We start from the raw sequence: 24127 nt of genomic DNA on the forward strand, positions 1-24127 counted from the left end.
ATACCTCTCCTTGGAACATGATCCACAACATTTTTGAAGCTGACCCTACGTGGTGATTCGTTGGATACTCCTGAGTTTTGCACCTCCAATTCTCAGGTGTGACAAGTTCCCAAATCATGTCAACTTAATCCTCTCACAACATGTGTATGGACATGCGGACATGCAGACGGAAGTTTAAGGGTATTTCCATCGCATCCAAAAACCGAAGGCTGAGCCCCAGAGTCCTGGTACGAGGTGCGTCAGGATCCATGGAAGATGTTACACCATTCTCAAATGGGAGCAATGTATCAGGGAAAATATCTGGCGTAATACAACGGAGGTAAATATTGTCTCACATAGCGCTGCATCTGAAACTTGAGCTCCCCTTTACGCAGAGTGCCCAAGAGGTTGAGACGGCTTCAACAGTCCTTTGACCCGAGTTGAATACCACGGAAGAAATGGAGATGACCATCTTGTGAGATTAAACAGACTAATACGGAATGTAGTCTCAAGGACACAAGTCATCCCAACGACGGTGCCTAAAAAGCAGCCGGTTGGTCGCAGATATGGACCTACCCTATAGTACCTGCCTTGTAGGCATTGGAGAAGAGCTTGATGCCACTAATTAAGACTTCTACCCTAAATATTATCAAAAGAAACCCGAATCTGGTTTGGAAGATCGCATTTCACGTCGAGGCCGAAGCCGCATCAAAGTTCGGAGAATTAAGGCCATCCTAGACCCGAGCTGACAATGTTCCGGCTTGACGGTTCTGGGCCCGCTGGGTTTCATATTTTTCCTCCACGTTGTGAACTCCACTGATTACGAAGTATTCGAGTACCAACCGTCCAGGAGCGGGGATTTCCAAGTAAGGAGTTAAAAGCCCGACCATGCCCTTGGCTAGAGCGCGACTGGCTTTCGAACACTGGAGATGGCCATCAATCATAGGAGGCAAGAATATGAGGTATAATTCAAGGTTGGACCTATCCACTTCTCTTATTTATTCCTGTCGTGTAGAAACCCGTGCGCTTTACCTTGGAGGTCAAAAAGCCGATGATATGCATTATTTATATCAAGGCTGGCAGCCGCTTATCTCCCAGATTTGCGCCTAATCTATCCGCTGGACTAGCTCTAGATGAGAAAGATCTTTTGGAAGTTTTCAGAATTTTGGCGTTACTTCTGTAGTTGTAATGAGCCAGCCTTCAGCGGTACTCCCAGCTAAGTCACATCCCCGTGAAACTCGCTCAGAATCAAACAAGCATTCACCGATAGAGAAGAAAGTCAAAGCGCCTTTATGGGGAGTCTTCACTCTGCCTTAGGCGTCCGTTCCAGTCCGTTATCATAACGCGGACTCCCTGACTTCCTTTCCGCGGGTGGCCATTGAACATGTCTCGTACAATTCGAACGTCATCTACTGTAGTCTCGTAGAGCTCCATCTCAAATTCCCGGAAAATGGTGGCGATTGCTAAAAGAATCTCCGCTCGCGCCAGGCTAGTCAACAGACGTTAGTATGTCATTAAGATGGAAAAATCAAAACAATCCACGTACGGAATTCCAATACACTGTCTTGACCCCTTGCTGAAAGCAACCAGATACTTTTCAAGGTGTTTCCTCTGCTCTAGGTCCATCCATCGCTCGGGGATGAAGCTTTGCGAGTTTGGGAAAATATCTTCATTGTGGTGCATAAATATGCTGGTCATCCCCACAGGTGTCTAGTTTATAATCGTCAAAATGCGACCTGGGCAACCACAAAAAAAAGGGGGAAGATATCGTACCCCGGGAGGAATGGTCCAGTCATTGTAAGTCATAACCTGATCTGGAGAGCTACGCTGAAGCCTCGTTGCCACAGCGTTGGTGATTCTTCATGGGGTCAAATAAGTAAATGAAAAAGTCGCGTCGGGGGGAGTTAAAAGACAAAGGCCTGACATACCTCAGGCCCTCCAGCATAACAGACGTCTGCTGTATTGTCAGATATTTTGGAATTTCATGAACTCGACATTGAGAATAGACACCTTACAAGGTACGGCATTGTTTCGTATTCTACCAAAGTTGCTGTTCCATCGGGGTCGAGTCGGTTGAGCTCGTCCCGTAGCCTTTGTAGTTTGTCTGGGTTGTTAAGTAAATGGAAGGTAAGTGTCGTTAAGTTTTTCGCAGTCGTTTCTCCTCCGGCCGAGATTACGGTGAAAACCTCTTGACTCAACCGGCCAGGGGCCTTCTCCTCTGGGGGAAGCTTACTGTCTAGCAGCGCGTGAAACAATGTGCCTTGAGGTACACTAACCTTATCATCTGCTGAGTTCCCATCGGCGCTTTGGCTATCAATAATCGCTTTCGCTAGTCGCAAACTTTCCATTTTCTGATCAATTACCGGGCCGATGTGAGGGTTGATAGCCATAACTAGCCATCGTGGAAGCAGTTCAAACAAACTGAAGACCCAGCGAAACTGTTTGAATTGAACTCCGACTTGCACAATTGCCTCAATGGTCTTTGACCACTGCGGTGTGAAATCAGGGTCATCCAAATAATGGAACGATTCACCCATAGAATACTCCACAACCACGTCTGTTGTGTAGGCATTAAACGCATGATAAATATTCAGCGGTGTATCTCTCTCCTTCCACACTCGCATTCCTTTGCGCAGTTTATCAATCATTCCCCGGAGCATAGGTTCCAACTGCCGAATTCGCTGCTGAGAAAAGAACGGGTTCATAGGTTGTCGACGTATCCGATGGCGACGGTGATCGACTGAGCCGAAAGCGGAGGCCGGTGCCCCAAACATGCCAGTCAAATGTAACGATTTGTTCCTCGGCTTTTCTCGAGAGTATAAGATTTCATAGTACTCTGGGTCATCGATGTGTAGTTCAAAGGGGCTGATTCTCACAATCGGGCCGTATTTGCGATGCATCTCAGCAATTCGAAAAGTGTACTGACCTTCGAGGAATGAATCGTAATAGAACTCGTACCACATTGTCAGAGCGGCCAGTTTTGGTCCTGGGAAATGAGCCAGTGGTGAGAACCATAGCCGATATGTTGCCAACCACACCCCATAGGTCACTCCAACAACGCCAAGGGCCACAATGGGGTGTGTGATAACGGCATCCCACCAATCCATGATGGGTGGATTTGAAGTGAGAAGGAAAACACGTTGTAGACGAGGAAATACGCAAATGCTAATCTGCCAGTTCTCGGTCGGTGCTTTTGTATCTTCTTGAGTTGGTGCCCCACACCTGTCAGGAAGAACATTATGCCACTAGACCGGATGGACACAGGAGGGTGATTAGAATCCATACTGTCGGTAACTTCGAGTGCTGTACCTTTGTGGATGGGGAAGGGCCACGTGTAGTGGCAATCTTCTCCAACCTATCGCGGCACATCCGTGTTAGGACACTACTTCGGCTGTGGGTCTGAGAAATGTGTCCAGAGCTTAGGATCATCTATTTCACTCCGTATAAGAGGTTCGGATTGATAATTTCCAAGCCCCGTTCAAGGGCACGGGACCTCGGTGGAACCTTCAGGATCCCGGAGGGACAAAGCGTTGAAAGTGCCGACAGCTGAAGAATCAGTAGCTAGGAGATTATAATCATAGTAATGACCTCCTATGGTTGAATATTTGTTTTCACTTCTTTTGCCCAATGAACTCCACTCATCCCTTTTGTCCTCAGAGGGATGAGGTGGTAGAGATTTCTGCAGGATCTTCATGAAGATAGGGCGACGGTTCCCATTTGGGAATAGTGGAAATATCAAAAGATAAAAAAAAAGCCCCCACAGACAACGCCATTGTTCGTCAAAAGTCCATGAAATACGAGACATAATCTTTGCGTGGCATTTCGCGAGATAGGGGGGATATCATTTCCGGTGGTTCCCTAATATCATAGGCCGATCTCCTGGTCTCGAAATTATCATGCTCAGGCATTGCTGTGGAACCTTGAAGATGACAATCCCTTTGCTAAGACACAAACGGCACAGCCACAGCAAATAAGGGTGATCCGTCGTGTAAACAACAAATTCAATGAGCACGGCGTACTCCGTAGTACTTCTCCCAAGGCCGTACAGGAAATCAGAATTAGGGGTTCCCCCCTGGTCGTAGCGAGATATATTATCATATTACACCACTCATCTGCATGAAACAGCAGTTTTTCCTCACCAGCCCTTATTTCAGTCTGCTGCGCATCCCGAATTTTTTTTAATTTTGCAAGCCATCACTCATCCTGCGGGGTGAGGAGGTAGGGAGCGAAGTGCTGAAAACCCCTGAGCTCCCGCGTTTAGCCAAATTTGTCTAACATTAGGGTGTTGTTCCCTCTGGCCTTTTCTTGTCTTTAAAGTAGATGCCAGACTAAATTGGAGACACGCATTTATGCGTACTCGGGCATTGAACTGAGATGCATGTTCGCCGAGGTCCGAATGTGGAGAAACTGAGAAATTTATACAACATCCATGGTCAAAAATTTGATTTGGTATGCATGTAGCCTGCAAGCCCTACCTTTATCAGGACCATCATCAAAACAGATTTTGACTTGCCACCAACTCTCCAAGCTCATTTAGAATCCATAGATTCGTTCATTCACTCAACTATTCTCCCGTTGCAGCATTCCGATGACAATGACCGCTTCTTCGATCACCGTCGTGGGTATGCACGGACAGACTAGGAAAATAATGGGAATCCACGAAAGGAATGGGAGGAGCTATTAGGTCAGTTGAACGAACCTAGAACAAAAGTCAGAGACAAGCGGGACTGATAAATCGGCAGGTAAGGCGCGTACTCTAGCTGATTACTCGGGGTTTTACCGATTTGCCCTCCCTGGGGTCTATGGCGGTCAGTCACATCCAGACGTGAACTCATGGATTTCCGCCATTCGCTATCACTTGTCCTCGAATGCTGTATACGGTGGTGGTTTTGGATTGGCCAATGATTTACAGAATGAGCATAGTATCGTTGGAAATTTCCCAGATATTTTGATGCTCCACCATTTTGGTAGTCAACAGCAAAGAGATACCTTGATTCCTGCACGTTTGCAGGGGGAGTTCCGAACAACATTCGGTCTTACTGAACCAAACCACGGAAGTGATGCAACTTTCATGTCTACTACAGCTCATCAAATTCGGAAAGGCTTTGAGATTACGGGGGCAAAGAAGTGGCAGACAGGGGCGTATCACTGTACCCACCTTCTCATCTTTGCGCGAACTTCTGGTCAATCAGGATCAACACAAGGCATCACTGCATTCTTAGTTTCTCGTGACACAAGAGGGGTTCACATCGTTAGTTACGAGTGGACGTTAAAAAATGCCCACCGATCACGCAATGGTGGAACTGAATAGTGTACGGGTGCCTGGGTCGGCGGTTTTGGGATCGGTCGACCAGGGACTAGCCATCGCCCAAAAGTTTGTGCACGAGAATAGAATTCGTCAAGCCGCCAGCTCTTGTGGGGCCGCGCGATACTGTCTGGACGGAAGCATCGAGCGCGCACGGGCACGGAAGATATGGGGAGAGGAAAAAACCCTGGCCGATAACTAGACTATTCAGTTCCCAGTCGCTGAGTTAATGACACAGGTGGAGATGCTGCGACTGTTCATATTGAAGACAAGCTGGGAGATGGACTGTATTGGAAGGGCCAGTCGCCGAAAGCCCAGCACCCGTCGTGGTTTGAAATTGAGCGCCAACTCTCCGATCAGGTGGCTATGTGTAACTTCTGGGCAAATCGATTATGCTGCCAAGCTGCCGACCGAGCGATTCAGGTTTGTCCATACCGGCTGGTTCTTGAGACATGACTGACATATCAGATTCACGGGGGTGATTGATACTCTCGTCACTACCCTTTTGAACGTATCGGATCACGGAAGGCGCAGAGGAGATCCAGATGCGGAAGATTGGGGCGTATATTTTTGAATTGGCTGGCTTAAAGAAACAGGATATGGAACATGTTGAGCGTTCAAAGCCCAAAATTTGATCTGACCCCTAAACCGGGTAGCTGGGGTTGAGACCAGGCCTTTTTGAGAGAAGTACGACCGAATCTGCATCAACATCTTACCTACATAGGTAAGTAGAAGGAAGGTCCGGATATAGCTAGCACTAGGATATGAGACGTGGCCGTTTCAGAAGATCTCCTTGCATTGTTTTGTGTAAACACGTATATTAACTGGTGCCAAGTTGGGATTTTTCTTGTTGGACCTTGTGGCCTGTGTTTCAGGCAGAGTCACGTGGATGTGAGTAGTGTTGCCTCAATTCCAAGGCTTCGAAGTTCAAGTCTCCCGAGGTTTTTCCGAAACACACAGTCGTACAACAGTGTGTCCAGGAGCCCTCCGCGGTAGGAGTAGTGACGCCGTACCATGAGTGCTTTTGGTACTCCGTACATAGGAACATATACATATCTGACTAATATTCCTATGTATAGATTAGGTGTACATGTGTACATATATCCTAGGACAGGATCAAGAAGTCTTTCAAGATGGACTTCACTCTAAGTAACTCTAAGAGATGTGTACCTACATTTAGTAGATATTTCGCCTTTTATGTTATGTACCTAATACACATCGGTACTTCCCAAGATGTTTCTATGTTGTACAACATATGTACAATATGTTGTAGGGCTCTCCCGTCATTTCCTTTTCCGGCTGGTTCAAACGCCACTTACCTAAAATATTTAAGATTCTTGACTCCACCCATGGATCTCTTCTCGGAACCCCACCGAGCCCGTTCTTGGAAGCCTTTGCAGAAAATTCTTTGAACTTTTGACAATCTTGAAATCCAGATACAGTGGTGACAATCTCAGCTAGTCTAATTCGAATCCCTATTTCAATTCAATATACACATACACACACCCCCGTGGTGGCCCTGCCATGTCTGACATGGTCTCTCACAATACCTCTCGCAATGCCTCCGCGGCACACGATGATACCAAAACCTCGGCAAATGCGATCTCGACAGAGTCGGACAATGCTTTTCAAGACACGAAGGAGGCTGATGCCGAGCAAAATCATGCCGACACTTCCAACCCTGGGGAACTGAAGCGCAAGCTGAAAAGCAGGCATCTACAGATGATTGCGATTGGTAAGACTTGGCTTCTTTGATCAAAATGGCTTATAGGAGACGCTAACCTACCTCTGTCACAGGCGGAACTATCGGCACAGGTATACTCTATTGCCCTCAGGTCCTCGGCTTGATAAATCCCGAAATCTAACACCTTTCTAGGACTCTTCATCTCTAGTGGCACTGCCATCGCAGAATCTGGCCCAGCTGGCGCGTTGATCGCCTATATATTTGTCGGCTCCATTGTCTATTCTGTCATGAGCTCGTTGGGTGAAGTTGCAACCTATATCCCAATCCCCGGTGCCTTCACATCCTATGCAGCCCGGCTGATCGACCCAAGCCTTGGATTTTCCATGGGCTGGATTTATTGGTTCAACTGGGCCTCCACATTCGCTGTCGAACTTACTGCCACCGGTACCATCATCCAATATTGGGATCCTAGTCTGAACATTGCCATTTTCATCGGAGTGTTCTGGGTGTTCATCACGGCTATGAACTTTCTCCCCGTCAATTTCTACGGTGAGGTGGAGTTCTGGTTCTCCACTATCAAGGTGGCCACTGTTATCGGCTTTATCATTTTTGCCATTTGCATCGATGTCGGAGTTGGGGAGCAGGGCTATCTGGGCTTCCGATACTGGAGCACGCCGGGGGCCTTTGCCACATACAGTCCCCAGCTACCGGTATCGGTAGGCAAGTTCGTTGGTTTCTGGGCGGTGCTTATCCAAGCCGGATTCTCCTATCAAGGCACGGAGCTTGTCGGGGTGGCGGCTGGAGAAACCGAAAATCCACAAAAGACTGTCCCATCGGCTATCCGCAAGACGTTCGTTCGAATTCTCCTTTTCTTCGTCTTGACGATCTTCTTCATTGGGCTCGTGGTCCCCTATGACAACGCTCGACTCACCACCGCAACAACCAACGCATCATCGTCGCCTATGGTTATCGCGGCTGATTTGGCAGGAGTTAAGGTTCTTCCAAGCTTGATCAATGCCGTGCTCTTGTCTGTGGTTTTATCAGCGGCAAACTCCAATGTCTATAGTGGTAGTCGAGTCCTGACTGGATTGGCACATGAAGGATTTGCTCCAGCCTGTTTCGGTTGGGTGACCAAGCACGGTGTGCCCTATGTTAGTGTGATATTCACCGCTTTGTTTGGTCTGTTGGGTTTCATGAACATTTCCAATGACGCTGGTCAAGTCTTCACTTGGCTCGTTAACCTTTCTAGCGTTGCAGGCTTTGTAACCTGGGCCTCGATCAATGCGTGTCATATTGCGTTCATGCGTGTATTGGCAAACCGTGGGATTTCTCGTGATACCCTTCCGTATAAGGCCATCTTGCAACCATATCTCGCTTGGTACGGTCTTTTTTTCAACATCCTTATCGCTCTCACCCAGGGTTTCACTTCTTTCATCCCGCATTTCCGAGTGACGGACTTTTTTGTTGCCTACATCTGCCCCATCGTCTTTGTGGTGCTCTACGTCGGACACAAGGTGATTTTCCGTCCGTCATTTGTCAGTGCAGCCGATGCCGATATTGACACAGGTCGCTTGCATTACGAAAAGGAAGTCGACGCTCCCAAGCCATGGTACTGGAGGGTCTGGGGCTGGGTCACAAAGTAATATAGCACAGTTATCAATATTCGATAACTTGTATATGTGATTTATTTAGCGCAAGGCACCTGCTCATGGTGGCTGGCATGTTTACAGTACCGTTTTGTAACATTATTGTTTTCAGATATCGACGAGCCATTCTCGGAATCATGTATTTCTTATACTTTATGCTCCTGTATGCTCGTGCGGGTAATAATTTGGGAGGACACCTAGCGACACCTGGCTCCAGATTTTCATGGAACATCCCTCAATCACAACATGATCGGCCATGGTTGTTGTTTGTTGCCACAGTTTTTATATCCACTTTAACTGCCGGGCCACCACAGACAAGCCGCCTATCAATGCAGTTGCGCCGGTGCAAACGACAAGTGTCCCGTAGCCAGTTCCATATGCACCCAAGGCATGTCCTCGCCAGTTGTCTGCCCTGAGAAGCGCCTCACTTAGGGGGCCACTTGCCACATTGCCAATCCCACGCCCTGTTTCCATGAATGGGAAAATGACAGTTTCGTCTGCTAATGGATTGGCCTTCTGCACCTCGTGGGAGACCCCAGCCCATGTGGAGGAAAAGCCACCCGCAAGGAGACCATAGGCAATACAAAACACGTATAAAGGAGGGATAGTGTCGGCAAACCCCCAAACAAAGAAGACTGCGATAACGGTACCCACAGTCGACATCAAGATGCAGGTAGTGATGTGATATCGGTCGGAAAGGAATCCCATGATGACAGATCCAAACACGGTGAACAAATTGACGAGGATGACTGTGAGAGACGCCATGTAGTCACTCGCACCTAGACTGCGCGCATATGTCGGAAGGTAGATGGTCGGCAGGAAGAACCCGATTGCTTCCAGAGTGTTGCCAAGCTGGTAAATTATGAAGACTTTGTTGTACAAGAAGCGAAAATTCAGACGGTGATACGCAATTTCTGTCGTACGCAGTCTCGGTCGATGGAAGTAGAGGAAAGGCACAGCAAGAATGAACAATGCCACTGAGGATATTTGAAGCGTGGCTTCAATCCCATACTGGTTCAAAAGCCACTGGATGGCAAGTGGGAATACTATCCCAGATACACCGGACCCACCCTAATAATAGATATATATCAGTATCAGTTCGTCTTGCCGCAAGAAGGAGCTCGCGGGTAGAGAGTAATTTTGATAACTCACCCAGACAATACCAAAGGCAAGCCCTCTCCGCTTGTCGAACCACTCCGACATAAATAAGATGGTGGGAGTATAGGCAAAACAGCCACCAATTCCAAACCCAATTCCTTGTGACAAAATAAGATGCATGACGCTGGTAGAAAAGGAACTCAGTGCCAAAGACAAGCACATAATAACAACTCCTATAGTCGACACCCAGCGAGCAATTCTAGGCACTAAAATCATCAAAACGATTGCCAACGGGGCAATCAGGTATGCGATACCCTGGATGTTCTGTTAGTGAGAGAAGGGGGACCTGGAATATCCGGACAACTAACCATGGCACAAGTACCAATAACTGCGATATTTTCAGATCCTTTAAATGGCTCATGCGTACTGTAGTAGTCTTGAAATATACCAAAGGCGAATGCATAACCTGTTCACATGTTAGTTTCATCCACAATTCATCCTCGGCCAATGACCACGTACCCCAAACTAGAGCTTCGAGCATTGCAGAAGCCATAAGGAAGAGCCATGCTTGAACTCCTCCGTCGACTGGTGGCAACTTCTCATCATCTAGAATGATTCGGCTGTCAGACTGTTGGTCGGAGGGTATGAAGGATGTGCTCCGGCTGGTGAAACTAGGAGGATACTCCTTAGGCTCCATGATGTGAAATATCTCACGGATCTGTAGCCACGGGCGTAGTGAGGATCCGAAAATACAATGGGTTTGTGTGCGAAAGCCACGGGGAGACCCTCCTTTGAAAAGGCTTTATATTCAATGCGGCCGTTGAAAGGAAAGCCAGGATCGTCCTGGGAAAAGGAAATAAGCTAATGGAAGATAACTGCATGACGAAATAAATCTCCTTGACAAGGATCATCCACCCAATTGGCGTCTCAGGAAGGTAGCGCAAAAGCACATACCTGGAATCCAGGTGGACTGGGGTCCCAGCAATGTGATGCTGAACCCCTAGATGTACTGATATGGTCCGTTTCACAAGTCACGCGTCCAGGGACACCATAGCGTGGTGATTACTCATTTCCCTAGGTCTTCAGTTGATACCAGTAGATATCTTCCCGATGAAGAGGTTCTTCTCTGTCGTTCCTCATTGCATGTTGAGATATTAGGCAGGGTTTTGCCATTTGCTGCTATTCGAGGCCGTGCCGATCAGATGCGGGATCTGCTCTAGAAATAATCCGAGAGAAATGACAACGGCCTCCTTTAGGCTTGGGTCACTGTGTGGGTGCACGAACCGCCCCGCTGAGCGGATCAACTGGGAAATGGAATGTTGATCAGGATCACTGCATAGCAGAGCTGGTGGGTTCGGAGAATTCCATGTTGATAACAGGTATCTGAACCGCTGTCATTGGCAGAGATAAGAACAAAAGGAGAGTCACCTTTCTCCTGATGTATGAAGCTTCGTGGCTGGGTAGATTCGATCAGTATAGATACTCCAACCTCTAAATTCTGTCATTTACAGAGGCAACTTAGCACTCTTTGCATGCGTTAAGCTCATTTGACACTACAAAAGGATATAATTGTTAGAATAACGTGTCTTTAATAAGATATTGTCGGCAAATGGGACAATAGACAAATATACGATGTCGTACCTCTCCAAAAGCTGCGCGGAGAGGTTGAGCAACATTCCAGCCAACAAAGCTAACGCAAGTTTATCCATCAAGCCAGACAGCATAATCTCCTGACATTATGTATTAGCGATTCCACTTTTCATCATAGTTGATGACATTTATCCTCATGAAATCTTCACAAACTGGATCTTTATCATCATCACCTGCCGTCGCGATCATTGTAGATTTTGTCTCCGTGTTTTGTTGATTCGGGGGAAAAACGGTTCGAACATGTTTGTCATGGCCGTAGACGATCTTTTACGGGTTGTCTTGCCATATCCATGACTGATGAGATTCACATTTTATAGATGGTTTGAGAAAACCTCTTCCGAGGTTAGTCCCTGGGGCCAGATGTGGATGGGTTTATGTAATCGGGTGATTCCGGGCGGGAGGGCCCCGGGAGGTCATCCTCCCAGTTTGAAGAACTACATTACCCAAATCAAATTAAATATCTTCATGAGTTGTGGTCAGCTCAAGGAATAAAATGCATCATATAAGCACTGGGCTCTTTATAGGCCTGAGTATTATATTTTTATTTTCATTATTATTATCATCGAAATGAATTGAAGTAAGCTAGGAGTTCCAGACTGCAACTACTGACACAAGAGAGTGAAGGCCTAAAAATCCGCCGCGTCCGGCAACTTCTCGGGAGTATCACTTCGGAATCTGTTCGTGACCAGGTTCCCGAAGGAAGGCGACCAGTCCACGCGCGGGGATAGACTGTCTAATCCCCAAAGCTCAGAGACAAATTTGAGGATAGAAGTATGCGTGAACTCGTTCCCCTCGCTGGGCTTATGCTGGACCAGGCCTTTGGAAACCCAGGGGGAGATCAAGACTGTAGGAACCCGAATCCCGAGGCGATCAAAGTGGAACGTGTATTGCTCACCATCCCGAGCAGTCTCCGTATAGGTCAGACTGTCGCCAGCGGGAACGTCAGTGGGAGGCGAAACATGATCAGCAAAACCACCATGTTCATCCCAGGTCAGAATGAAGAGGGTCTCATTCCACTGCGGCGAATTGCGCACAGCCTCATAGATGCTCTTGACAAAGTTCTCGCCCATGTTGATTGGGGACGGAGGATGCATTGACATATAAGAGCAGCACTCGGGGTTGATCCAAGTAAACTGTGGCAGCGCTCCAGCTTTGGCATCACTATAGAACTGGGAAATCGGAACGACGTTATCCTTGCCATTCTTCGCGGTCCAATCATAGAACAACGCGTCGGGCAAAAATGCGGGTTTTGACTGGGTGGAGTTCTCATAGTTCTTCCAAGTGATTCCCTTTTCCGATAGCTGCTCGAAAATGGACTTTTGTGGCAGCGCAGAGTTGAGAAAGTCGTCGTCATTGTGGCCATGGCCATGCGAAGTGCCAGAGGTCAAGTAGGCACGGTTGGGGTTTGTAGGGCCCGGGACTGCAGCAAACCAGCGATCGAACAAGACAAAGTTCTGAGCGATAGTATTGAACACGGGGATATGATCTGGGTGGAAGTAGTTGATAGCCTCGGCTGCCCGGTTTAGGTCGTCCTTAGGGTAAGAGGCACGCTGCTCACTGATGAACCCATCCATGGAGGACATGGCTCCTGCAAGGGGGTGGTAGGTGCCAAAAACTTGCATGTTACCACCCGCGATGCTGTGATTGGGGTCGTCCGATGCGATGTTCTGCGCATTGGGGTTGGCGCAGACCTGGTCGGAGGGGGAGGAAACATTGGCAGGGTTGCAAAATTGAGGATTTCGCGGGCCATCGATGCTGGAATCATAGTCAAGACCTCCAGCGAAGTGGTCAAATGACAAATTTTCCTGGACCAAGACCACAATATTCTTGATGTTGCTCATACCCGACGAAGCGGGCATCGCAGCGGCACCAAGACTTAGGGCAACCAAAAATAGAAAGCCCGCCATGTTTTGAGATGAGAATAAAAAGGTAGACTTGACTTGACGAACCGACAAGCTTATAAGTATTTCATTTCATTTACTTTCATTTTTGTCTTTTATTTTTCACATTTCTTTGAGCACCCTCTTAGAAACCCCTTTCATCGCATGTGCATGTCACAATTCTGCGAGGTCACCCACGCGTGTCGATCAAACAGTTCTGAGTCCCCCGCGTCGGGGCATGCGCCACGAACACACTATCATTGGCCAGGTATATTTCCAGTAAGAGAGAGAGAGAGAAAAAGGGTCATATGTTCTTAGTTACTAGTATTTGTAACAACTGATATAACTTTTATTTAGTAATATTATTAGCGTGCTAGTTGGGAATAGAGGGTGCAATATATCCTGATCCTGCAAGCATGATTCATACATAGCTACATCGCATACATTCGATCGAAGATTTCTCTTGGATTAAACCCCTTGTCTCGCTTGAAGGTTATTTAAAATCCTAATAACGTTCTCGTCACCGCAAATTCACTCGCTGCGGGATGTGTTTAATGCGTTTGTTCGCAATCAGTATTATTCGATCACTAGTTTGCTGATCAGTCTATCTTATGACTGTTATACTTCATTTTGAATAACCCTAGCACGTTCCATGATCAGGCGGACTGCATTATTATTTCCTTGTCCCCGCGAAATGGTCACATCCCTGGCTCTTCTGTATATGGTCTCGCCCGCTTTCACCTAAATCAAGTTGAGGGGTGAAGTAAGCAGGATGTCAATACCTTGGTATGAATTTCAGCCGGTCGCAGAGTAGTTGGGCCAAGTCGCCTGGTAAGTCTCATGATAGAACCAAAGACCAATACCAGACCTTTAACGGCAGGAAAGAGAAAGAAAATGTAAATGATCAGCATAAGCACTAGAGACGTTGGCACCCAAGCTTGGTGAGATGCCTATCTCCTAAGTTGTTTGTTTGATTGAGGTTAGAAGGGGCTATGTGGAATATATACAATCGGATTGAATATAGAACAATAGATATCGGAGAATTTGTGCAATTCTGAAGTAAACCTAAAAGTTCATTGACCCCATATCCAAACCATTCCTCCATGAAAGATGGTCAAAAACCTCAAACACCATGTTCACAAGTTGACAACCTCACCGTGAAGTAGCTCATCTTCTTGGAGCCGTTTCAAGTACCTAGCCACCTTCGTTGTCAATTTAGAAACCTCATATCCGAAAAGCTTGTGTGCCGCCTTGCCTGGCAGACTATGGCCAAAGCGTGTCGCAGATGCCCGCATCTGCGTACCGTTCCCACCCATTTAGTGCATAGGGCTCAATCACCACAGCTGGTATGCCCCGGTGTCGTTGCAGCGGGTTACGCTTATAATCGACCGACTGTTTCTCAAACAGGCGCTGGCAAGGGAAGCTCACAACGCGCGCGGTAATACCTTTCTGCACCTTAAGTTTCTCAGCAACCTCCACTGTAAATAAAGGGCTCAGCTCCAACCCCGATCAAAGTCACAGTAGCCGGTTCCCATTCGGACAGGACATACGTGCCCAGGGCTATGCCATCTCAACGCGTCTGGGGGAGCTGGGGCAAGGCTTGACGGGAGGTAGAAATGATACTTGGGGTCTGTTTGGCACAAATAGCAGCAATCCGTGCACCAGCCATCTCCTTGCTATCACCAGACGGATGTACAAGAGGTTTGGCATCGCGCGATACAGGTTAGCCAACTCAATAGGCTGGTGGGTCGGTTCATCCTCGCCCATACCAATAGAGTCGTGGGTGAATGATTTGGAGTCGCTGCAATGCGCACATTCGGACCGCGGGTGCAGCATACAAGTACAACATGAAGGAAGTCGACGTGATCGGAATGATGGTGTTTGGGGAGTAAGCTGCCAGTAGACCTCTGCAAAGTCCATAAATGGGCCCGGACCCCGGGCCTAAAGCCCAACCCAGCCAGCCCACAGCCCATTCGTGGAGGCCCACAAGGCCCCCATTATAACCCACGGGGGTTCAAGTAGTAACTTGTAATCGCTGTATTCTGACCTTCCACTTATCCTATAGAGTTTGAACTTTTAAAATTTATTAAAGTGATAAATATGTATGTATTTTGATTTGAATAAAATCTGCCTTATAGATATTAAGATACCGCGAAAAAGGTTAATATTAATATTTTGAAACTCGATATATTTTTGGGGTTTATACAGGAGTACTACTACTTTCTAAGTGAACTTCTAAATAACGCGTTTTCTCGCGTTTTTAGACGTTATATATAAACCTGACTAATAAATACTTTTGAAAAAAATAAGATAATAAAATATTACATTGAAACAAAGGCTAAAAACGGAGCCTGAACGCAAGGTAATTAAAAAAGTCACGCCTTTTTGGAATGTTTATATTGTTTAGTGCTTATTGGGCCCATAGCCCACCGGTGGGCTTTAGGCTTTGTGGGCTTTGCGGCGGTCTAGCCAGGCCTACAACATTCGCAATTCCCTGACCTAATGGTCCAATTGTTACTTCAAATCCTTCGTGTTCAATCTCCGGATGACCGGGGCATAGCGCGTCTACGCGCTCCGAGTGATATGATTTTAGCTGTTCGAAGGTCATGGCCTTGTATCCTGTGAGATGCAGAAAGGAGTATTAGAAGAGGCAAGTGTGCCCTATAGGATGTTATTTTAGTATATATACCTCCATAACTCTACACCGATCGCAGCCATACCAATAGCACCACTGACACATAATCAGCTTGTGCCTAAACCAAGATAATGTCGCGACGACCATACCCGGGGGTACCCGCCATTATAAGAGCCATACAGAGCTGAGCAATAGGTGATATGGATGTTCAAAACTGGAGGGGAAGCTCATTTAAATATTGGGAGTGGTGATGCTTAATATTTCCTAATTAAGCGATCACCCAGCACCGACTCCACTCCTGGGTAAGCTAGCAGCTCCATCCACACCCAAACAGGTAGTTTGAGCCACAACTTACTAGATCAAGCATTCTTTGGGCTCACATGGCGGCGTCTTTAAAGATTGGAAGTCGCTCACTTTTGTGAAGTTGCACAGAAAACACACAATGACTCCGGTACTTATAATCAGCGAAACGGCCACGGGTCGTGAGAACAGTGGGCGATCGCGTTCGCCTCCAAGTCTCCTATCCCAATCCATCATTTCAGGTGACCGCAGACCACAAGCTGATATCTGTCGACACGCCTATTTACACGCCGAAACCAGGTGAGGTCTTGGTTCATATCAAAGCAACTGGAATTTGCGGGTCTGATATTCACCTCTGAAATACCGGACACATTGGGTCGTTGGTGTTTGAAGGCGACTGCATCATTGGAAATGAGGCCTCGGGTATCGTCCTGCAATGCAGCGAGGGGTCAATCATTTGAAGCCAGGTAGAAGTGATTCGTTTCAGCTTGAGGAGTTCTGTGCTGATGGTTGGATAGGTGACCGAGTTGCCGTCGAACCTGGTGTTCCCTGTGAACACTGCTTCCTCTGCAATGAGGGACGTTATAACCTGTGCGAGCATGTTCAGTTTGCCGGCATTTACCATTTTGAAGGTACCATTCAGCGCTACAAGAACCACCCTGCGAAGTGGCTACACAAGCTCCCCGCAACGTCATTTTTGCAGAAGATGCACTTCTCGTTCCACTCTCAGTGGTGATATACGGGGTCAAGTTTGCTGGTCTTTCGTTGGGCTGTGGTATAGATAGTTGTATGCGGTGTAAGCCCCATCGGAGTGATTGCAGCACGTGCCTCCGGTGCCCATTCTATCATAGTGAGAGATCTAGAGCCTCTCGACTGGCCTTTGCCAAAGATTTTGTCCCTTCATGCATTACCTATGAGGTAGACCGTACAAAGGATTTGAAGGGAAATGCAGAGGCAATTCATGCTCTCTTCGGGTCAGGCGAATATGTTGCCACGGAAACCATACTCGAGTGTACCGGCGTGGAAAGCAGTGTGTACACTGCCGCATACACTGCACGGCGGGGAGGCACGGTCATAGCTATTGGTGTAGCAATAGCGATCATGAAAAATTTACCTTTTATGCATACTTCACTCGCCGAGGTGAGTTGTACTGGGGTCCCGGTGCAGTGAATATTTCTTGCCTCTTCTGCTGGATTGATCTCCGGTTCATCAATCGCCACCGTGATACCTGGCCGCTAGCAATTGCCTGGCTAAGTGGTGGCATCTTGGAGCTGAAGAAGCTTGCGTCCTCATGATGCGCTCCACTTTTGTGCTGACACTCGAAACAGTAGCATCAAGTGTGTTGGTGATCGATGAGCAGGAGGCTTCTTTAAAGATGTCGTAGGAATACCTGCTTTCGATCGTTACGAATCTGAACGCTGCTGGACTTGGTGCTCGATCGAGAAAATGTTTTTTTGGCGGCGTCTAAGGCAGGCCAATGACAAACCGAAGCAAATAATGGTCAACAATACAAGTCTTGATTTGATACTATATACCAATTCAAGCCAGATAAAATGCCTGCACCAACTTCCAAGCCCCTTGTTCTTTTTACCATTGTGGTTCCTCAAAATGATGACTGACAAAATATCGATTCGATGACGGGGATTGGGTCCTTAGAAGAGTGGTCGCCAGGGCTCAAGAATGTGTTGTGCCCGGTGCAGTCAGGGCCACTGTAGTACGATTAGTGAGAGTCGACTTGCTTCATTGACACCTGACTTACGTGAAGAGACGACATGGCTTTTTTAGAGACACAGTAAGAACATCTCTGTGGCTTGTTAGTCTCTGTTGAAACGTAATGGCTGGAAATCAATCTTACTCTTCCTCGATCGCATGGCAATCATTCAATGGCACATCGATACCACGGCTCTTGTCGGCTGTTTCAATGCCCACCTGCATGGTCCTGTTAGCAATAGAGTATAGACTCAAGGAAGACCATGCCTACAATGGTTCTTTTGGAGTTCTTCTCTGCCGATACAGAGAGAAGCATCAAGCTTAGAAGCGAGAGCTGTTTGAGACCGTACATCACGCAGATGAGAGGCAGAGACCCAATAAGACTAGATTTGAAGGTTAAAGATATTCAACAGTGTCTGAAAGTCTAACTCGAAAGGTCGATGACTCTTCCTGCAAGGAGATGCCATCTGTCTTTTCCTTCCTCGTTATATCCCTTGCGTCGGTTTTTCATGCAAGTGCCATCCAGGGGTTACGGCCAACTGGGTTGTAAACTCACACCCCTTTCTTTGTAGTGATCTCCCATGTACTCCGTATGTTGTACTTCGTACACAAGTACGCAAAGATTCATAGTGAAGGATCTGTCCTAGAGAATGTGACTGCTAATTTAAGCTGTACAGAGTACATCGTAGGTTGTGATCGAGGTGCAGTGTTGATTTATGAGTACTCGTGAATCTTGGGTAGGGGGTGTGGTGGGATTCTGAAGTGTATGAACATTTACAGTAGATGATGTGAATTTTTGTAATTAACATGAGTTGATTAATGAATTCTTGTGGAAAAGACATCTCGAAGTGTCCGAGGAGTGTCCGAGGAGAAATGGAAGTGCCCAGGTGAGATGTTTCTTGATTTACTCCAATCTCTCCCCGCTTTCATCTACACTTCCATCTTCATTTCCACTTCTTCGTTGCTCTTTTTTCTTCGTGTTTTCTCGATTACTCTCGTCTTCACAGTTCAACATGGACTCAATATTTTGATGAATTAATTAATTTCCTGTGAACTGGGAGAGCTATCGCATGTCTCCAATTACACCATGAACGACTGATTGCAACCCGACGCGACAACATACAATTCCACTAATGCTGCATTTGCTTCTCCATTGGGCGCTACTAACTGGGGTGATGGATTCTCCCTTGATCCAGCCTTTTTAGCATCTTAGGAGGAGCTACGATGTATGCTTTTTAATCAGTCTGCAGCTCCGACCCGCGCACAGAGCCCAGATATCCCGGAACAAGATGCCTCACAATTGCATGACAGGGGGCGAACACCAACGCGTCCTGTGCTGTCCAATTTCCGTCGCATTGAGTACTTGAAGAGCTATGTTGGGTAGGTGGGACCATGGGTAAGCGATATGACTTGTGAGGTTCTCAACAATCGCTAATCCCCGACCGCAGCTCGATATGTTCGATTCGCAATGTACCTTTCGACTACACATTCCCGCACTATCCCGATCATTCCCCGCCCTGATGAATGCGATCCTCGCGATATTCGCCCGACAAATGGAAAGGAAGAAGGGGATTCAAGACTCATTTGACAATCTGGAGCTATACCAGGAAGCAATTTGCCTGCTGAGCCCGCTATTGCAGATGCACGGTCCTGAAGTCGTCGCCGTTTGCGTGCTACTCTGCTGTGTTGAGATGATGTCTGCCCGCGTGCAGGATTGGCGCCGTCATTTGTAGGGGTGTGCGGCACTTTTTGAGACCTTCGAAATGAATGGGTTCAGCAGCGGCCTTCTACAAGCAGTGTTTTGGTGCTACGCACGCATGGGTAAGAGTCCATATTCATGGTCAACTTACAAAGGGTCATCACTAATTCAGGATAACTAGACATATGTGGCGCGTTGATCTCTGGTGGGACACAGAGCACTCTTCTTCGGCCTAGCAAATGGCTCGCACCTGCATATGCCCGGGGAGAGCGCGGCTTCGAAGAGCTGTGCAGTAGCATCTTCGTGATGCACGCCAACTACGCTGTATACCTTTGCGCACAGTCGTGCGAGCTGGTCGCTAATTGCACTCAGTTTGTGGATCTAGCGGTTCGCAATGACTGCACCGGCGAGGCCTTCAATCGCCGCTGGCTGCAACTCTGGAATGGTTTGCAGCACTGGCTTGACAGCCGACCACCGGAGTTATTACCAATCTACACAACAACGACCAAACCATTACCCCGTGTCCTTTTTCTGCAATGGACCGCTATATCCTCGAATCAGCTATACCATACGGCATGCATTTTACTGCTAAACTTGAAACCTAAATTTATCAAGCTACAGCTAACACCTATAATATCTATGCTATGGCATGCGAGCCGCATTTGTGGAATTTCGCTCGCCAATCCGCGTCATGGATGCTTGAACAACGCCATCCAGCCGCTATGGATTGCAGCTCGTCTGTTCAGCCATGTGTCTGAACACACCATTATAATCGATATAATTCGTCGTATTGAAGCCGATACTGGATGGGGCGCTTGCTGGCGCATCCACGACCTAAAACTCGCCTGGGGGTATCAAGTCTCACGTGCAGACCGGAATATTGATGGACAGCTGGTACCGACTTGAATGGTCTCCCTCCCCAGAGATATCATTTACGATGTCTCATCAAGGAGGCACCACTCCGCTCATAGGCTCTGCAAGCTGTTGTGTGCGTTCCACCCCGACACCGTACGTATGCGGTCGAATGCATGCACAACTTCATGTTGTTGCGACTCATGTGTCATCCAGCGAGCTGCCAACAGAAAGGATGCCAGGATATATGGATCCCAGAATTCCCGACTATCATTGTGGAGAGCGATACTGCATATCCGCTGCGCATGCCACAACGGCGACATGGCAACGGAGTGGAAGTCGGCGATGCGTGCAGTGCGAGGCCGATTGTTTAATAAAACCAACATGGCCGTATTGTATAGCTGGTTGCCAAACAAGCCTGCTCCATGGGCAAATAGAACACTGGAAATTATCAATCACATTCCAAATGATCTCTCGTTGGACTTACCTGTTCTCCGGGCGAAGCTTTTCTATCCTCCGATTTGAACCATATTGCGCCGTGTCCTCCAAGCCTTTAGTGCAAACCCCTGGAGGTTCCGATAGACTGGCATTTTGGAGTCTCTTAGCAGCACGGGGTGAGATGGGTGAGCAGTCGGCTACTGGCATACTTATCGCTTGCAACGGTGTCACAATTTGGAAGAGTGGACCCTCGATCACGGATGATCCAGTGTACTTGGACAAGATCTTTCTGTGTAGACTTGAGGTGCAGCTTTGAGTCGTTGCGATTTAGTGTCGCAAAGAAATATACCAGACCAAAGGATGATTTTGCACCACCATAAATAGCAACCGATCGCAGTTGTGGGTAAGGGGATTCGACCTCGGGTACTTTCAGTAGCTGATATCCCTCGTGTTCTCTACATCGATTACCTAGGGACACTTCAAAGCAATACTGTGTTATAGGCAGGAACATTTGCCAATTTTCGGAGTTACTGTGTACTTTTGAACAAAGCAGACGTTTAAGATCAAGGCCACGTTATTGATGTATTAAAGCCTCAGACCTCTCTCCTCTTAATTACCTCACAGATGCTCTGCCATATAATCTCCCAGAATCATCCAATCTGGAATGTCCGGCATTGCTGCCCCAATCATATCACCACCATCTCTCGCCTGAAATGGCCACTCAGGCAATGGACCTTCGTTGATGGATTCGGATATTTCGTCAAGATTTGGAACACTTGGGGTCATGCGCCCTCTCTGATCATTCTTGTTTTGCTGACCTGCACGTTGTATTCTTGACGACGGTCTCCTTTGTGCGGGGTGCCCTTCATTTGCTTGGATGTCTTGGGGGATAGCCAAATTCCCAAAGTTCATTGCCTTGTCTCCTCCTGATGAGCAGCCAAAATCGAGGATTTCCCACATGAGTCCCTCGTCTTCTGCGGACATTCTAGGCATATTCGAAGGGGTCGGCATTTTGGATAAAGCGCCCGAGAAACCCTCTTGATTGTAATAAAGTGATCCATAATTTTGATGACGAGCGGCAAGTTCATTCACTTTGTTAACCTTGACCAAAATAATCAGCGATTTTGATTTGATATTTTGCAAGCAGACTTACCAGAACACTCATATTTTCCCAATACACAGACAGCTCCGTCATGAAGTCAACAAGAATCTGAAATTCTTTGTTGAGCAAAAGAGCAATTTGTGGATTTTTGTTGCCGGTGTGCTCGAGCTGAATTGTTGCTGCGATCGCAGCCAAATATCCCAGAAACGGATCACAGGTCTCAAAGTTGACATCTGACATTTCCCTTATGAACCGAACTATCCATCGAGAGTGGAGGAGTGATGTCTCGAACGATTTTTGCAGAAATGTTGCAGACAGATTTCCATTAAAGTTGCGAAGCTTGGTCATGATCACGAATGGGTGGTGCAGTAGACCCTGGATTGAATGGAAAAGGAATTGGACACACACCCAGGTCGAGAGGTATGTACGTGGCCGTGGATCTTCTCGGGCGCAGCTTTTGAAATCCACGTTTATATATCGATGAGCATCTGCAAAGTGTGTTTCGAATTGCAACCATTCTGACTCGAGGACCGCGAGAGCTGATCCGGTTTGCCAGGGAGGTAGCGAGCTCTCAGCAAAGGGTTCAAAGACATACTCCGTGGATTTTCCCCACAAAGAGAACAGCCTCAGGAGACATACGAGAATTCCATGATCAACTTTCTGCCCTTGTTTTCCAGGACCGTCATGCAACGACCCGTGGGTCAGTGGCCCATTTTCACTGAACAGCGACTCCGTCTCTAGAGCAGGAAAGGGAAGTGTGAATTGTTTGTCGGAGAGGGACAGTGAATAATTCCGGGAAGCACTATAAGTGCGATCGAGCATAAAAAAGGCCCAAGTAATGCGCTTTCTCGTTTCGATCTCTGGCTCATTCGTGCGATAGGAGTCCTCTTCTTTATTCAACCCTACAGATTGAATGACACGCAATCCAAGGGCAACCGACGCATACGCTCGATGCGCTTTTCCATCGGCAAAATCTACCTGGGCCATGAGAAATGTACCCTGGAGAAATGAAAGGCCCATCTTGCCATCTTTGTACTGACTTGACAAAAGGTCCCAGGCTCTCTCTGCGAATGTTTTCCCATCAGGTCTATTCTCATGTAAAGGTCCACGAGATCGTCGAGGCAGACGGGAAGTAAGGGCCACTAATGCGAATGCGACCTCTGGTGGCAATGAGCTGGTATATCTCAACAGCCAGTATTTTGAAAAAAGGCAATATGGCTGGTCATGAAAGTACGTAAGGTAAGTTTGCACTTCCTGCTCAATAAATGCAAGCGGAAGATCACTTCTATTTCATTTCCATTAGAGATGTTTGTGATGACCAATGAGGAGGGAAAATTCCACACTTACTCTGGAGAGGCCAGCGAGTGACTCTTTGGGCAATCCATTATTTCGAGGTCATCATAAGAAGCCTCTTGCAGCTCACGATCATCATTGAGCTGGGTATCACTCGATACTTCTCGCAATGAATTCGACCTTGGTAAGCCTTCTCTATTTCGAAAGATCTTTTAATTAGCAACCCCTAGGGCATAGATATGAAGTCTCTTGCATACTGGAGTAAAAGTGCCATCATATCTAGTCTTTCTTCGATGCGCTGAAGCCTCCCAGAGCTCGAGATATCCCCTTGGATCTGATAAAGTTAGCATAGCCCAAAACATCACCTCCAATCCAATGGTGGAACTAAGAGAGAACGCATTCATACCTCATTGATGCTACTGTGTTGTGTTTCCTGGCTCTGCGCACGAGCCGAAACCGAGTGGGGTTTCACACGAGATGGTTGCGGTCCGTATGAGCAGTGTTGCCCTAGCCTATGGCATAGCGAGCATGTTGGTTTCTCGCCTGGGCATCGTGCCTTCTTCCGACTAGCGAGATTGCATATTAGAAATGAGTACATGTACACCCTGGCGATCTCGGGATTTTTTTTGGGGGGGCTTGGCACCTACCGACAGGGACCACAAGCTTGCCGGGTTCGCTTTAAAGAAACTTTGTGTATGGTGTAGTTATCACCCATTGAGCTCTTAATAGGCCAATTGGCAAATTTTTTTTTTAAAAAAAAAAGAAGTCTTATCTCTCGCCGATCAAGACAGTTAGAATGGTGATGTTGGTCAAGTGGTCCCGTCCCGTGCGGGGTACTCGGGTGATTTTGGCACCC

The 24127-nt window shown here is 47.3% G+C and overlaps 7 protein-coding genes across 7 annotated transcripts; 2 read left to right on the top strand and 5 right to left on the bottom strand.

Annotated features, from left to right (window-relative positions):
- Positions 1 to 1269: 1269 nt before the first annotated feature.
- PEX2_065660 (cytochrome P450) lies at positions 1270 to 3086 on the bottom strand (the record flags this gene model as incomplete). Its single annotated transcript, XM_016743837.1, has 5 exons — positions 1270 to 1468; positions 1526 to 1689; positions 1753 to 1837; positions 1908 to 1936; positions 1995 to 3086. The coding sequence occupies 5 exons, from the start codon at positions 3084 to 3086 to the stop codon at positions 1270 to 1272; spliced, it is 1569 nt and encodes a 522-aa protein (XP_016600019.1).
- Positions 3087 to 5255: 2169 nt separating this feature from the next.
- PEX2_065670 (Acyl-CoA oxidase/dehydrogenase, type 1) lies at positions 5256 to 5486 on the top strand (the record flags this gene model as incomplete). Its single annotated transcript, XM_016743838.1, has 1 exon — positions 5256 to 5486. One exon carries the CDS (start codon positions 5256 to 5258, stop codon positions 5484 to 5486), a length of 231 nt encoding a protein of 76 aa, XP_016600020.1.
- Positions 5487 to 6808: 1322 nt separating this feature from the next.
- PEX2_065680 (Amino acid/polyamine transporter I) lies at positions 6809 to 8611 on the top strand (the record flags this gene model as incomplete). The annotated part of the gene is made up of 3 exons (XM_016743839.1): positions 6809 to 7019; positions 7082 to 7099; positions 7161 to 8611. The coding sequence occupies 3 exons, from the start codon at positions 6809 to 6811 to the stop codon at positions 8609 to 8611; spliced, it is 1680 nt and encodes a 559-aa protein (XP_016600021.1).
- A 285-nt stretch (positions 8612 to 8896) lies between these two features.
- On the bottom strand, positions 8897 to 10409 carry PEX2_065690 (Major facilitator superfamily domain, general substrate transporter; the record flags this gene model as incomplete). Its single annotated transcript, XM_016743840.1, has 4 exons — positions 8897 to 9685; positions 9767 to 10027; positions 10081 to 10178; positions 10232 to 10409. 4 exons carry the CDS (start codon positions 10407 to 10409, stop codon positions 8897 to 8899), a joined length of 1326 nt encoding a protein of 441 aa, XP_016600022.1.
- Positions 10410 to 11988: 1579 nt separating this feature from the next.
- PEX2_065700 (putative phosphatidylglycerol specific phospholipase) lies at positions 11989 to 13269 on the bottom strand (the record flags this gene model as incomplete). Its single annotated transcript, XM_016743841.1, has 1 exon — positions 11989 to 13269. The coding sequence occupies one exon, from the start codon at positions 13267 to 13269 to the stop codon at positions 11989 to 11991; it is 1281 nt and encodes a 426-aa protein (XP_016600023.1).
- A 4511-nt stretch (positions 13270 to 17780) lies between these two features.
- PEX2_065710 (uncharacterized protein) lies at positions 17781 to 18239 on the bottom strand (the record flags this gene model as incomplete). Its single annotated transcript, XM_016743842.1, has 4 exons — positions 17781 to 17886; positions 17937 to 17981; positions 18033 to 18106; positions 18159 to 18239. The coding sequence occupies 4 exons, from the start codon at positions 18237 to 18239 to the stop codon at positions 17781 to 17783; spliced, it is 306 nt and encodes a 101-aa protein (XP_016600024.1).
- A 2312-nt stretch (positions 18240 to 20551) lies between these two features.
- On the bottom strand, positions 20552 to 23986 carry PEX2_065720 (uncharacterized protein; the record flags this gene model as incomplete). The annotated part of the gene is made up of 9 exons (XM_016743843.1): positions 20552 to 20879; positions 20926 to 21021; positions 21086 to 21331; positions 21499 to 21977; positions 22030 to 23152; positions 23326 to 23466; positions 23529 to 23605; positions 23678 to 23783; positions 23919 to 23986. 9 exons carry the CDS (start codon positions 23984 to 23986, stop codon positions 20552 to 20554), a joined length of 2664 nt encoding a protein of 887 aa, XP_016600025.1.
- Between the last annotated feature and the right edge of the window lie 141 nt (positions 23987 to 24127).

This window comes from Penicillium expansum (genome assembly GCF_000769745.1).
Source record: "Penicillium expansum strain MD-8 chromosome Unknown contig220, whole genome shotgun sequence".
NCBI lineage: Eukaryota > Fungi > Ascomycota > Eurotiomycetes > Eurotiales > Aspergillaceae > Penicillium > Penicillium expansum.